Source organism: Cebus imitator, unplaced genomic scaffold, assembly GCF_001604975.1.
Source record: "Cebus imitator isolate Cc_AM_T3 unplaced genomic scaffold, Cebus_imitator-1.0 Scaffold457, whole genome shotgun sequence".
Lineage (NCBI taxonomy): Eukaryota > Metazoa > Chordata > Mammalia > Primates > Cebidae > Cebus > Cebus imitator.
The window spans coordinates 1,468,182-1,482,466 of NW_016107772.1; the positions used below are offsets into that span (position 1 = coordinate 1,468,182).

Consider the following 14,285-nt stretch of genomic DNA (forward strand, 5'->3'; position numbering starts at 1 on the left):
TACTCACAGGTTGTAGGTGGGGAGACTGAGGCTGAAAGAGCAAGTGGAGGAGCTGATGTTGAACCTGGGTGTTCTGGAGTTTCAGTCCAGTGGCTGTATCCTCCATGGCCACGTTGCAAACTATACTGGACAGAGCTCAGACTGTACCCCAGCCTGTGTAGATACACCAGAGGTTTTATTTGGGGGATCCAGCTGCTGGGCACGGGAGGGTTGCTGGGAACTGCCAGGAAGGGACGAGGCATTTGTAGGCTCTCATCATCTGCTTCTACCCTACCCGAGACTCGAAAACACCCTCCAGCATTTTTTTTTTCTTTTTTGAGATGAAGTCTCACTCTGTCGCCCAGGCTGGAGTGCAATGGCGTGGTCTTGGCTCACTGCAACCTGCGCCTCCCAGGTTCAAGCAACTCTCCTGCCTCAGCCTCTCAAGTAGCTAGCTGGGACTACACATGCATGCCACCTTGCCCGGTTAATTCCCCCTCCAGCATTTTATGTGTCTGACTGCAGGTGGTGTGAGTGTGTCTGTGTACGACTGTATGTGTATGATGAGAGTGTGTCTGTGTATATGTGTGGGCCGCGGTGTGTTGTCTGCAGATGTCTGTGGACATCTGTGTCTCTGTGGGTTGTCTGTGCCTATGTCACTGCCTAACATTCTATGTGAATCTAAGTGAGTTTGTGTGTCTGTGGATGTCAGGTGTCTGTCTTTGTGTCGCCGGGGTGTGTGAGATGATGTGTGTGTGCATGCATGTGTGGTCTGTGTGTGTCTGTAAGCAAGTGGTATCTCTGGGATGTGTGTCTGTGTGTCCCTGCGTGCAGTGTAGTGACTTTGGGAGGGCGCATGTGTGTGGTGTGTGTTCGGCCCTGTGAGTGTGGTCTATGTACGTGTGGTGCCTGTGGGTCTGTGTGCGCGCTTGTGCCCGCGGGTGTGGTGTGTCCTCCTGCGCTGAGGTTCCCAGGGACACATCTCAATACAGACCCCCCTGACAGTCCCCGGGCGGCCACCCCGGGGCGCGGCTGTCTGTGAGGCTGGGCGGAGAGAAGCGCGTGGCTGGGTCGGCGGGCGGCGCCCCTGCTCCTCCCCGTGGGCCGGGCACACGTGGGCCCCGGGCGCCGCCTCCCAGCGCCACCAGCCGCCCGCTGGGTCCCGTGCGTCCCCACCCACCTCGGGCCGCCCCCACCGGCGAGCCGGCCCGGAGATAAAGTGGCGGCGCAGACGCCGCACCCTGTCGCCGCGAAGCCGGTCGCGCGCAGCTCGTCCCGGCCCTGGCCCGCCGCAAACGAGGATCCGCAGCGCTCGGGGAACGCGACTGCGGCGCTAGTGGCCCGGGTAACTGCCTCCCTGCCCCCGCCCCAGTCAGCCAGTGCCGCCGTCAGGGGTGGGAAGCAGCATCGGGGTCCCTGACACGCCCGGCGTGGGCTCCGGCGCCCCCTGTGTGCGTGTGTTTGCGCGGTGTGTGTGCGCGCGTGTCCGTGTGTGCGCGTGTGTGTGTGTGCCCGCGCGCCCTCCCTGCTCCCTAGCACCAGCCCCCAAACCAACTTGTCCCCATCAACTCCATCTTTCCAGACCCCACCGTCCCTGGTGCAGACACCCGCTGAACTCCCCTCCCCCCGCCGGTTTTCCCAGCAGCATTTCCGATGACAGCTGCGGGGCTACACGTCCTGTGCTGTCGGAGACGCGCAGGAAGCAAAGTTTGTGAGAAGCCTTGGAGGCGACTTTGCCTCGGGGACTCGCATTTGTGCGTCTGCGAGCTGCCTCGGTGTGCGCAGAGCTAGTTTCCCAGTTTCCCGGGCCCCTCCCTTCTCCGAGCCCCTCCAGCGATTTGTTTAGGAAAAGTGATGACATGAACTAGTAGTGGAGAATCGCAGCGCCGCTCCCCGTCCTGGGGAGGGAGGGGAGCCCCGGAGAGCCTGCGGGTGGGAGCTGGAAGCAGGCTCCCGGCTCAGCGCCCCAGCCCGAAAAGCAAGGGTCTGGGTGCGGGAAGAGGGTTCGGGAGCTGCCTGCAGGCTGCCTTGGGGCCGCCCAGATGAGGGAACAGCCCGGTTTGCCTGTTTCTGATTCTCCAGGCTGTAGTGTTTGTGGAATGCAAACGCCAGCACATGATGGAAACAGGTTTGTCATGTATCCTTGGAATTTCAGATGGGAGGAATAATCTGAGTATCATCCACCTCATTATTGTGCCCACTTGAAACTGTTCCTTGGAGATTTTAAGATCGATGGGTCTTCTTGCAGCTGGGTCTTTGTACCCATAGAGCTGACTATAATTTCCACTTGATTACAGCTAAAATAGTCTTTAAGATGAAGTTTCCTGAAATGATTTAAAATAAACACAGATGGGAAAGGGGGAAAGCTGTAATGAGGTACTTAAAAAATAAAGTGAGGATTTTCTTAAGAACAAAAGGGATTTTTCAGTCTTGGAGAGGTTTGCAAGAAATGTATGTATTTTTTAAACCTTTGAAATGGAGCGGTTTTTTAAACTGTTTTAAAAAAATGTTACCAACTCTGAACTAGGCTTTTTTCTCCTGTCCATACACGATTGAGATGTTTCTGACTTTGGAATATGTCACTTTTCCTTCTAGGACCTGAAGACCCTTCCAGAATGCCAGAGGAAAGTTCCCCCAGGCGGACCCCACAGAGCATTCCCTACCAGGACCTCCCTCACCTGGTCAATGCAGACGGACAGTACCTCTTCTGCAGGTACTGGAAACCCACAGGCACACCCAAGTAAGTGTTCCTCAGAAAGCCACCCCAGGTGGCAGGGGATCATGGCCCCTGCTCCTGCTCCTCCTCCTCTTCCCACTCCTCCTCCTCCGGTCATTATCATGTACAGCCATCTCTGGCGAGGCTGCTTTCTCTATGACCTACTTCCCCTGCCATTTTAATATTAGGCTGAGCACTGTTGACAAAGCTAAAATGTATACTTCATAATTTTTTAAATTAAGAAACAGGAATTCTTTTTCCATTATAACAACTCCGATTTTCAAAAATTCCACGACTTTATTTTTTTGTACCAGAGCTGATTTCCTGTTGTACAGGCATTCACTTAAAATCAAACCCAACAATTAAAGAAAATTCCCTAGATGGATGAGAAACTCAAAGTCGTACATGTATCTTCACCTTTGCTCTCTTTTCCTTCTTGCTTCTGAGCTTCAGAAGATGGCATACATGTGTCACCAGAAAGAAAGGGGCCTGGGTATTTCCTTCTGATTCCTTGCCAGCTCCATTACTTTGTACATTTTCCATCAAGGATTTGTCTTGCTGTTAGAAGCAGGCCTTGGGACTACACACAAGACAGCTGGTCTCCTGCTGCTGCTCCCTCCTCTTGGATGAAGCAGGAAAACCCTGCTTGTTTGTGTTATTTGGAAAAAGGAATTATTTGTGGTAACCAATTGGCCTGGTGACAAGTGAACATTTCCTGTTCCAGGAACATTTTACCTGTTTCTTAGGCCTCTTGTCTCCTAGGGATCATTGTGTGGTTGGATTATGTCTCTCTTTGTGCCCCAGTAATCACCCAACCCTAACACAGCTGTAAAATTTCTTCTCTGTCTTCATCACGGTATCTATGATCCAGGGAGCTGCATGTTAAAAACGCAGAGATATGGACTTAAAACCCAGTGTAGAGTCATAGCTTCAGGGCAGTTGGACAGACTGACTATGGCTTCTGTCTAGTGTTTTCAAGTGGGTAATATACTGAGAAGAGTTCCTACTGGCTCTGGTAATACATTTCTTAAAGAATGTGTCTGTATATGCATATGTGTTAGAGAAAGGGGGGTTGTCGAGCATTATGATGCTAATTAATCATTAATTCTCCACTCTGGCTTAACTGGCTGTAGAATTACTCAATCTTGGATTAATTTCTAACAGATTAGTGGTATGTGGTGAGTGATTTGATCAATATACAGAAAGAGGGCAAAGAGTTATTGAAAATAGAAGTTTTTAATGTCCGAGTCTCAGACTTGGGTGGCTTTGTTGGTTAATTAGTGAGGTTGTCCTAGTTTGAGGTCAACAAAAGTAAAGTGGCTCTGCAGTCCTGGCAAAGGGGGAGGGCGGTGGGCGAGTGGGTTAGAAATGGCCGAGTAGGCTGCCCTGCTCTCCCCTCGCCTGCCTGCTGGGGGTTTTCACAGTCTCTGTGCTGAAGTTGCATTGCAGGGAGCTCTCTTTGCTCTGTTGCTTTTGATCTAGTTAGACATGAAAACTCAACTCCTTAGTTTAAGCTGAGCTGCCTCTTGGATGTCAGTGTCTGCCTTGTGGTGGGTGCTGATGGGATTAAGAACAGAGGTGGATGATTGAGGCAGTTGAGCCCAAGAATTTGGAAGAAACCTGCGGGTCTAGAAAAGGTTAAGGGAATTGAGGGCAGGAGCGATGAAATAGAGCAACAGAGCCATGAGCATGTGTAACTAAAGGAACACTTTCCATAGTGTTATCTTCTCAGCTTATCAAAGAGGAAGGGGCTGGTCAAAGTCCTACCTGCTGGGCCTCCAGCCCCTGGAGACAATGACAAGGAGGTCCTGGAAGCCCCCTGCCATGACCGATGTTAACCCTGTGCTTGCTGGATCTTGCAGCGGTCTTGAGGGTCCTAGGGTGGGATCTCAGGGCAGAGGTTCATAACCAAGACCAGCTGCTCAGCAGGCCTGCCCTCTTACATGATCTGGGAGACCCCCACAGCATCATTATAATAAATAGTAGTATTATTGCCTGCACAGAATCATTCACTCTGCTGTTAGGTGGAGGGAGGGGACCTCAGGTCACCAGGCCTTCAGTCTTTTCCCCCAGTCCCTTTACCCCTCTTCAGCATAACCAGGGTCTGGCTTTGCGCAATCCTGCCTCCCAGTTAGGAAGAAAGAAGGGAGGAAAAGCAAGGGGCAAAGAAAGAGGAGACTGAAACCTCCCCCCATTACTCTACCAACTGTGAGCAAAACATGGGCCAGGAGCACCTCATCTCCAGCTCTGCCTCTGCTATGTTTCTCACAGAGGCCCTCGGGACCTCAGAAGCTACCCTGGGCCCTGTGGATATCATATTATGCAGAGGGATCTGTGCCTATCTCCGTTAGTTGGTAGTGGTTTGGGTGGATTTTCTGGCCAACCAGTTACTTCTAGCTCCTGGGGCCTGCCCTGAGCACCTACTGAGACATAATCCCCTCAGAGGACCTGCTGGGTTCCAAAACCGGCTCCGCAGGTAGCTCAGAGCAACACCAAGCCACAGGTGTCAGCCACTGCACTGGGAAACTGGCTTAACCCACTTTATGGAAGCAAATTCTGTCATATAAACACCAGCCTCCTCAGACTGGATCCTGAGAAAGAGAAAGCCCGTCTTGGGTTAGCCTTTAGGGTCGGTGCTGTTTTTAACGTAGTAGGCCAGAGTCTCTGTGTTTCATCATTGGGAACCAGAGCTTAAACCTCCATTTGGCAGTGCCAAGGCAAATTCATGCTGTAGTATTTACAGTAATAACAAATCCTACACTTAAGGCATAGCAGAATTATTTCATATTGAGTGCCAAGTACATTCTAGGGTCTGGACTAGATTCTGTGCACACATGATCTCATTTTGCCTTCACATCAATCTGTGAGACTAGCATTATTATTCTTACTATTCCCATTTTACAGATGAGGAAGCAGAGGTCCAGTGTTACAAAGTGTCTTTCCTCAAATGACCCTGCTGACAGCAGTGGGATTTGGTCCACATTCTTTTGACGTGGACCAAATCCAATTGTTCTCCTTACGCCACTAAGCAGGACAGATTTTGTCTTTACAAGTAGTGTTTTCCTGGTAAATTCTTACATTTTGGGTTAGGGTAAAAATTACTTCCTAGGGTAAAGAGGAAGAGAATAATTAATTCTCCCTAATCATTTGCTCATAATATATTAAAAGTGAGAAATTAGCTGGGTTCGGTGGCACACATCTGCAGTCCCAGCAACTCAGGAGGCTGAGGTGGGAAATTCTTCGAGACCGGGAGTTTGAGACTAGTCCAGGCAACATGTTGAAATTCTGTCTCAAAAAAAAAAAAAAAAAAAAAAAAGGTAGGAAATAGATTTAGAGATATGTATCCATTCTGAAAAAAAAAAAAGGAAAAGGAATTTATGCCCTTGGCTGCCTTATCCAATTCAGCATGTTGGAATTTAAAAATACTGACTGGGCACAGTGGCTCATGCCTGTAATCCCAACACATTGGGAGGATGAGGCAAGTGGATCACCTGAGGCCAGGAGTTTGAGACCAGCCTGACCAAAAGTGGTAAAACTCCCTCTCTACTAAAAATACAAAAAATTAGCCAGGTGTGGTGGCAGGCTCCTATAGTCCTAGCTACTCGGGAGGCTGAGGCAGGAGAAACACTTGAACCCAGGAGGTGGAGTTTGCAGTGAGCTGAGATCACACCACTGCACTCCAGCCTGGGTGACACAGCCAGACTCTGTCTCGAAAAAAAGGGATAGTAGAACATGAGCAAATGTCCACTGATGCTATTGGCAGGTGATGGATTCAGGCCCATGGATGGGGTTGAGCTACTTTGTGGGCTCTTGAGCTAGGAAGTCACAATTGCTGTTGCGCCACTTTGAGAAATATTTAGCACCTTGAAATTAACTGTGGGAATTCCTTATCCAGGAGAATGACTAAATAGCAGTGCTCGGGTGGGGGAAGGGGTGTGGTCTGAAAACAGTTTGCAATTTGATGACTTAGACTCCAAAAATGTCCTCATTTGACACTGGATGACCAGGAAGGCTGGAGAGCAGGCTGTAATTATATGATTTTACAACTCTGACCCCTGCCAGACAGTGAGTTCAAGGCGTGGAGCAGATCGTATTCGCTGCTCATCTGCAAGGCCCACATGAAGGAGGTGTGGAGGCGAGGGTGCTGAGTGGACACATCTCATTCCCGTCTTTCTCCAACTATAGTCGACCCCAGTCTGTCCCCCTAGTCCCTTTACCCTTCTTCAGCATAACCAAGGCTTGTGCACTTGGCCTCCCCGGCAGCCGCTCAACTCTGGAGAGCTGGCCCACTTTCTTTTCTGTAGCTTCTGTTATGGTGATAATAACTGGTGTATTGAAGGAACTGGCTCAAAGTGCGATTGTCCCTCCTTCACAGATGCCCCAAGGCACACCCCTGGGATGCCAGAGCCCTCCCCACTTCCTCCAGAGCTCTCCTTGCCCTCACACCTCCAGCAAGTGCCTCCTCCTTTAAATCTCTGTTTAGCATTTCGTTCCAAACTCCCCTGCATTTACAGAGACCTTCTGAAACATAAGCCCTTTCTCCGAACCTTACTGGCCTTGCCTTCTAGTCCTTTCTTGCCTCACACCTCGGTCAAGTGGCTAGGAACCCTGTAGCCACCCTCTCACCACGGCTCCCTCCTCTCCCACCTGACCAGCTCCACTGGTTTGTGCTGCCTCGGAGCCAGGGTGCAGCCTGCATGGTTTTCAGGATTTTCCTGTCGAAGACATAGAACTGGGGCCTTCAAGGGGAACAAAGGCAGGGCTCGGGTCGGGGGAGGACTACAAAGGAGATTCCACACTGTTTCTGGAACCTGCCCACGTGCTCAGAACTGCTGCCGCTGTCGTTGGGTCTAGAACCAATAAGACAGGGCTCCCTGCTCCTGTTGTTCCTCCCCTTGCTCCCAGGCCTGGGGCTCAGTGATGGCCCCCATTGCAGCCCTCTCCTTCCAGGCCCACGTTGATCCCTTTCTCCATGAAGTCTTCACTCCCTGTGTGCGTTGCAGCAATGGGCAGTGCCATCCTCGGGCACTTCTTCCCATCTATGCCACTTTACCTGGAGGAGAGGCCATGCCCTGAGGCCTGGGTAGATTTAAGTGGTACAGAACATCCCCCTTCTTGCGCCCTTGTAATGTCCTCTTCACATCAGCCCCCAGCCAGACACAGGTGTGGCACCTGTTGCTCTAGGAAATAAGGGCCCCTCCCAGCCATCTGGATCCATCTGGAAGTGAAGAATTTTCACCATCTGGTTGGACATAATTCCATCCCCATGGCCTTCTGACCTTGCAAAGACTTTGTCCTCAAAGGTGGGACTGGCTTTTCCCTCCCCGCCCTTAGGCTTTCTAATTAGGTTGTCAGCTGGCCTTTTAGAGCTTTCTTCCCCCGCCCCCTGCTTTCGGTGTTTGTTTGGTGTCCTGGGAAACCTGCAGGTCCTGTTTTCTTCTTTGAGTGTAGAAGGGAGTGTGAATTTCCATCTCCCCAGGCTGCAGCTGCTGAACCCTGTAGCCCTTCTGAGCTCAGCCACCTGTGACCAGGTGTTCCCGAATCACCAACCAGCTGGTTTAGTGCAGATGCTCCCTAGGGTCAGCTAAATCACACAACTTATTGTCCCTTCAAGTGGACACTTTTAACCCCACTCTGTCAGTCTCTGCGGGGGTGAAGACACCCTGGGTCCTTCTCAGTGCCCTGTGCTTGCAGCTCTGTGGCTCCCCCCCACAGCTTCTTGCTCTCCTCGCCCAGGATCTGACGCAGTGATCCATTCAGCAAATACTTCCTTATTGATGTCTACATGGTCCAGGCATTGCCTCCGGCGCCAGGGTGGGGAGAGGGTGGCAAAGCTCATACATCTGATGAAGGGGTGGGGATGGACTAACAGGTGGATAATTATAATATGATGCAGCCAGGACCTAGAGGCAGGGCTGCTGCTATGCCATGCAGAGCCTTTGTGCAAATCAGACAGAGGTGCCCACTGGGCAGAGGCCACCCCATGAGTTGATGAGCAGAGTGCGGGCTGGGTCGCAGCTCCTATTCGCCCTTCTGTCCCGTGTCCTGGATGGTGTTCCACCCTCGGAAAGGGCAAGTAGGGGAGAGGACCCAAGCAGAAAAGCATGAGCCAAAGGGGCCCCAGTTTTGTATCTTGGATAATCAGCCAGATGGAGAGGTTCGTAGTAATCTAGGCGCGAGGTGAAGAGGGCCAAGTCATGGCATAGACATAGCACCGGGTGGTAGCAGGGGATGGAGAGATCAATGTTGACTGTGCCTGAGGACACATGGGCAGCGGAGGGAGAAGGGAGGTGACTCCCAGGTGTCTCTGGAGTGATGGCAGAAGGAGCTGGTGTTATTGAGGATGTGGGAATGCGGGACTCTCCTTCACAGCACATACCTTTAGTGTATTCTCTGCTTGGAACACGGCGGGGCTGCCGTCTGGTAAGGATCACCGCAGGTTGCGGGTCGTTTGTTGGCACAGTCTGGGATAAGCCTGGAGGAAAAGGGGCAGTGGCCAACGAACCAATTCCATTTCATATGCCACTAGTACAATACAATATTCATCAATATGAATCAAGAGTGACTCTGCTGAAGGTAAGGAAGGAATCAACTTACACCCTCTCCCCACAAGGGGGAATCAAAAATGAAGCACCTTTGAGAAAATGGGCCCTACCATGCATTTTCTAGCAATGACATTATTTACAGTCATGTATTGACTTTTATTGCATTTAGTCAATTATTGCATTTTAGTAGCACCTCTATTTTATTTTGTCCATTTTAACAATTTCCAGAAGTTTCTTTTTCTTGTATGAAGCTGTTATTTCTCCTTCTGATGCTTCTGCCTTTGTGATAGCAAATTGTTTTATTTTTAAACAGGGCATTTCTTCTGGGCTTCTTTAAAAAGACTCTTCAAATAGCAAAGATCTTTTGATGGCAAGAGGCAAGGCGGGCTGCTATTCTTGCAGTTGAGTTTTCCAACAGCTTTGTTAAGGGATAATTTCTTCCAGTTGCTGTAAGAATGTTCTGCTGATACAAATCTGGCTTTATTTTGGAGTAGAGTTGAAGAAAAAAAATAGCAGAATAAGCTGCTTCCTGAATGGCTACTGTTGTGCACCATTGTATATTTATCGGCACCTTTTAGGTTTAGATCTTAATCCCAGATGCACTTTGTTCATGAATGCAAACCAAACTGTTGGTCATTGTATACACGAAGGAAATGGTCTTTACTGGTGCAAATTTTTACAGCTGAGATGACAAGATGACCCTTGTCCCATATTGCAGGGTCATCCAAGGTTCTTGTTGGTAGGAGGTTCTTTTCATTTCACACAGCCTTGTTGATTAGGGGGTGGGGGTGGGGATGCTGAGGTGGTCAGCGAGTGAAATGGGGTGACATTGTTCCCTGTGTGTTTGAGGGCTGTAAGAAGAGCTGTGTGCTGTGTGTCCCTCCATTTGCAGCTGCCCCAGGTTGACCTTTGTGGCTGTCTCTTAACATGCCTCTCTCCCCGGCTAGTGCTGATAATTTGTTCCTATGCTCGGTGTTCCACAAAGTCTCTTGTTTATGGTGATGAGAAGGTTTGCCTCGGCTTCCCCCAAAATATTCAAACAACATGTTTCTCAGGGAGTCATAAGTCTAGCAACATTCTGAAAAGAGGAGGGGAGAGAGGGAGGGAGGCAGGGAGGAAAGAAGGAAGGAAGGAGGGAGGGAAGGAAGGAAGGAGAGAAAGAAGGAAGGAAGGAAGGAAAGAAGGAAGGAAGAAAAGAAAGAGAGAAGAGGGGAAGGGGAAAAAAGTGGGGGAAGGACAGGAGAGAAAGAAGGTGGGAAAACAACAGACTGAGCATTAAGGTTTCTTTGGAGATCAGCAGCTGTCCCTGACCTTGGGGACTTACAGGAGGTTCATGGATAGTTTTAGGGGGTTAGAGGCTGGGCCTTTTGACATCAAAGGGGTATATATACTTTTCTAGGAAAGGAAGAGGGATCCTAGACTTTACCAGACTCTCAAAATGGCGGTCGGTGACCCCGGAGTTCTGTGCCACCCTCGTCATTTCACAGATGGAAAATTCGAGGTACAGGGAGTAAAAGGAGCTTCTCATGTTGCCACAGTGCTGGCATGGGGCGGAAGGGCAGCCTCCTGATCATGCATTGATTCTGCTTCGGGCTCTTCCTCAGAAGTTGTCCCACGCCTTCTTCTGATCAATTTAAACTACAAGTTAGCCCTCCCCAGGAGGGACTTGAGCAATGTCTGGTTTAAAGCAGGGCTTGGAGAGGTACCAGCCTCTTGTCTCCCACAGGAAGCCGTTTGGCTAGCCTCCATTTTGCTGAGTCTGTTGAAAGTGGTTAGAAGTATGTGGGCACCTAGCATTGCCCACTGAGGCTGCTAGTAAGAGCATATGCACCTCAGAAGAGATGGCCAGAGACCTACCTAGCGCAGCCAGCAGAGAAATAGAAGGAGGGGAGAAACTGTGGGAGGAACAGGAGCCTAGGAGGCCTCTGGGAGAATGAGAGTTGGGGGAAAGTGGCAGACTCTTACGAGGGGACCCCAAAAAAAGAGGAGGGAAGGAGGGGAAAAAAGAATAAAAAGGGAAAATGGAAGGGCCTAAAAAACTGCACGGGTGGCCACATACAGCCTCTGGTTAATGTCTCCTGGTCAAGGCATGTCAATTCTCCCAGGTCATTGGCAGCCTACTGGATTAGAGAATAAAAAGGTTTAGTTAGGAAATTGCTGCCTTTAGGCATTTTAGAAGTTCCCTAATGTTTATCCTGTTCCGTCAGTCTTGAAGAGACATGTTTCGGGGAAACATTGCCTCTCTGAAAACCAAGTCAATGGTGCATGGAGAAGAGTGGAGTTTCTGGGGCAGGACTGCCAGGACCATACCCTGGTTGATGCTGGCCAGATGTGGGCCCCCGGAGATGCTACTGACCTGTCATCACTGCAGCAATTTTCTCTTCTTTAAAATGAGGACTAATAGCACCTTTCCAACATGGGTGGTGTGGGTGAGAGAGAAATGTGGGCTGCCTGAGGGGTCAGCATGAGCTCCCTTGATTCCTTTGTATTGATTCCTTTGTCTGTCTGTCTGGGGGTTCTGAGGACCTGTGCCAGGCTTGTTGGTTGCCCACCATTACCCCTTACTTCCCTCCACCCTCGTGGCAAGCACCAGTCCTAGAGGACCCAGTGTGAAAGCAATCACACTTTTGACAGATACCAGCCTGACTGCTGCCCTCACCACACCGGTCACAGGCTTTCCCCAGGGCTCAGGTTACTCACTTCTTTTTTTCTTAACTTTTTTGTTTCTTCAAATAAACTGAGTTCCATGTCAAGGAGATTTTAGGCTCCCTGATAAAACTTCTGCAGTGGCTGGGTGGTTCTTTTACAAAGTAAACAAAAAGAGAAAGCCACAAGGAAGCTAGCCTTTGGTGGTGAAATTCTTTTGAGACAACACATAATAAGGGGAGTAAGATACTTTTCTTTGATATAGAATTCAGTAACAGGATTTGTGGCATAACTCTTTTTTTTTTGAGATGGAGTTTCACTCTGTTGCCCAGGCTGGAATGCAATGGCGTGATCTCGGTTTACCACAACCTCCGCCTTGATGGTTCAAGCGATTCTCTTGCCTAAGCCTCCCGAGTAGCTGGGATTACAGGCATGTGCCACCATGCCCAGCTAATTTTGCATTTTTTTATTTTTTATTTTTTGAGAAGGAGCCTTGCTCTGTCACCAGGCTGGAGTGCAGTGATGCAATCTTGGCTCACTGCAACCTTTGCCTCCTGGGTTCAAGCTATTCTTCCGCCTCAGCCTCCCGAGTAGCTTGGGACCACAGGCGTGTGCCACCACGCCTGGCTAATTTTTGTATTTTTAGTAGAGACGGGGTTTCACCATGGCCAGAATGGTCTCCATCTCTTGACCTCGTGATCCGCCCGCCTCGACCTCTCAAAGTGCTGGGATTACAGGCATGGTAATTTTGCATTTTTAGTAGAGACAGAGTTTCTCCATGTTGGTCAGACTGGTCTCAAACTCCCAACCTCAGGTGGTCCATCGGCCTCGGCCTCCCAAAGTGCTGGGATTACAGGTGTGAGCCACTGAGCCTGGCTGAAGATTTGTGGCATAACGCTTGACTGGAAGGAGAACAAAACAACCCTTAGTTATTATAGCTGGAAGTCAACTCAAACAAACCTTCCTTAGAGCATCCAGTCAATTTTCAGTGGTCCATGTCTTAAAGTATTCCAAAGGAAAACATGTTTTTCCTTTGGTCCTGATTATGTTATCATGGTTGGTGGAAATGTTTATGCTGCAGAGTGAGGCTGTTATTACAAGGGCCATGGGCTAGATCCAGAGTGGGCTGTATAGTCAAGGGTATGTTAGGAATCTATTGCTGTTACTCAGCCCATGATTCTGTGGGTTGGCAATTAGTGCTGGGCTTAGCTGGATGGGTCTTCTGCTGCTCCTGGCTGGGCTCCCGCGTGCATCTGTGGTCAGTTGTGGATCCAGCTAGAGGCTTGCCGGTCTTGGATGACTTTACCTACGTCTGGTGTTGACAGGTTGTTGGTAGGATTACCTCAGTTCTTGTCCATGTGGTTTATCGTGCTTTCTCAGACTGGCCTGGATTTGTTCTTAAGGTGGCAGTGTTTCAAGAGCAATGAGAGCAAATGCCAGTATGCAAGTGCTTTTGAAATCTCTCTCTCTCTCTTTTTTTTTTTTTTTTTCTCTCAGGCTGGAGTGCAATGGCACTATCTCGGCTCACTGCAACCTCCGCCTCCTGGGTTCTGATGCTCCTGCCACAGCCTCCCAAGTAGTTGGGATTATAGGCACCCACCAGCATGCCCGGCTAATTTTTCTATTTTTAGTAGAGACGGTTTTTTGCCATGTTTGTCAGGCTGGTCTCGAACTCCTGACCTCAAGTGATCCACCTGCGTTGGCCTCCCAAAGTGCTGGAATTACAGGTATGAGCCACCGTGCCTAACCTTAAAATCTCTCTTGTATCAAGTTTGTGAATGTCCTACTGGCTAAAGCACATCAGGAGGTCAGCCCAGAGGCAGTATGTGAAGGCATCTCCAAGGAGCAAGGATGGAGGAGAGAATATTTTGTGGCCATTTTTGAAATCTACTGCATGGGGGAAAAGATACTGTATTAAGAGTTGGGACCAGGGTTGAAGTTTTATTACTACCTCTGCCACTGAGTAACTTTAGACAAGGTACTATCTCTGGACTTTCCAGCAAGTTCCCAGAAGTTTTTTCTTTTGCTATAACTCAGGGGTAGTTTGCATCTCAGAGGAGTAGAACAATCTATGAGCTTCTCCAGGTCAGAATTCATGTTTAGCTTTTTTCTATCTTCTCCAACAAATGCCTCTGGTAGTTTCATACCTGGCACAAAATAAGAGATCAAAACACATTTGTTGCATGAATGATTCAACTTCCTCATATTTATAGTGGGATGATTGGGAGAGGATGATTCCTGAAGTCTCTACTGCCATAGTTTTCCAGGAAAAGAATACAAGCATTTCCATTGAGTGTGGCTTTAAGGTGTTAACATTTTGTGCAGGAAAAGGAGCACCTAAATCCAGAAGTATCACCAAAGGAGTTAATGACACCGAGAATAATAATATTCCCTGCAGG

General features: G+C 49.4%; 1 protein-coding gene across 2 annotated transcripts in view; it reads left to right on the forward strand.

Annotated features, from left to right (window-relative positions):
• Window positions 1-984: 984 nt before the first annotated feature.
• Window positions 985-14,285, forward strand: part of MGLL (monoglyceride lipase) — a 135,676-nt gene continuing 122,375 nt past the window's right edge. The window contains exons 1-2 of one of the 2 annotated variants that reach the window (XM_017511960.2): window positions 985-1,324; window positions 2,575-2,719. In XM_017511960.2, the coding sequence (XP_017367449.1) occupies window positions 2,595-2,719 (125 nt within the window). In that variant the 5' untranslated portion in view covers window positions 985-1,324; window positions 2,575-2,594. Of the gene's footprint in view, window positions 2,108-2,574; window positions 2,720-14,285 lie in introns of both variants that reach the window. The other variant, XM_017511959.2, reaches the window with a different exon arrangement.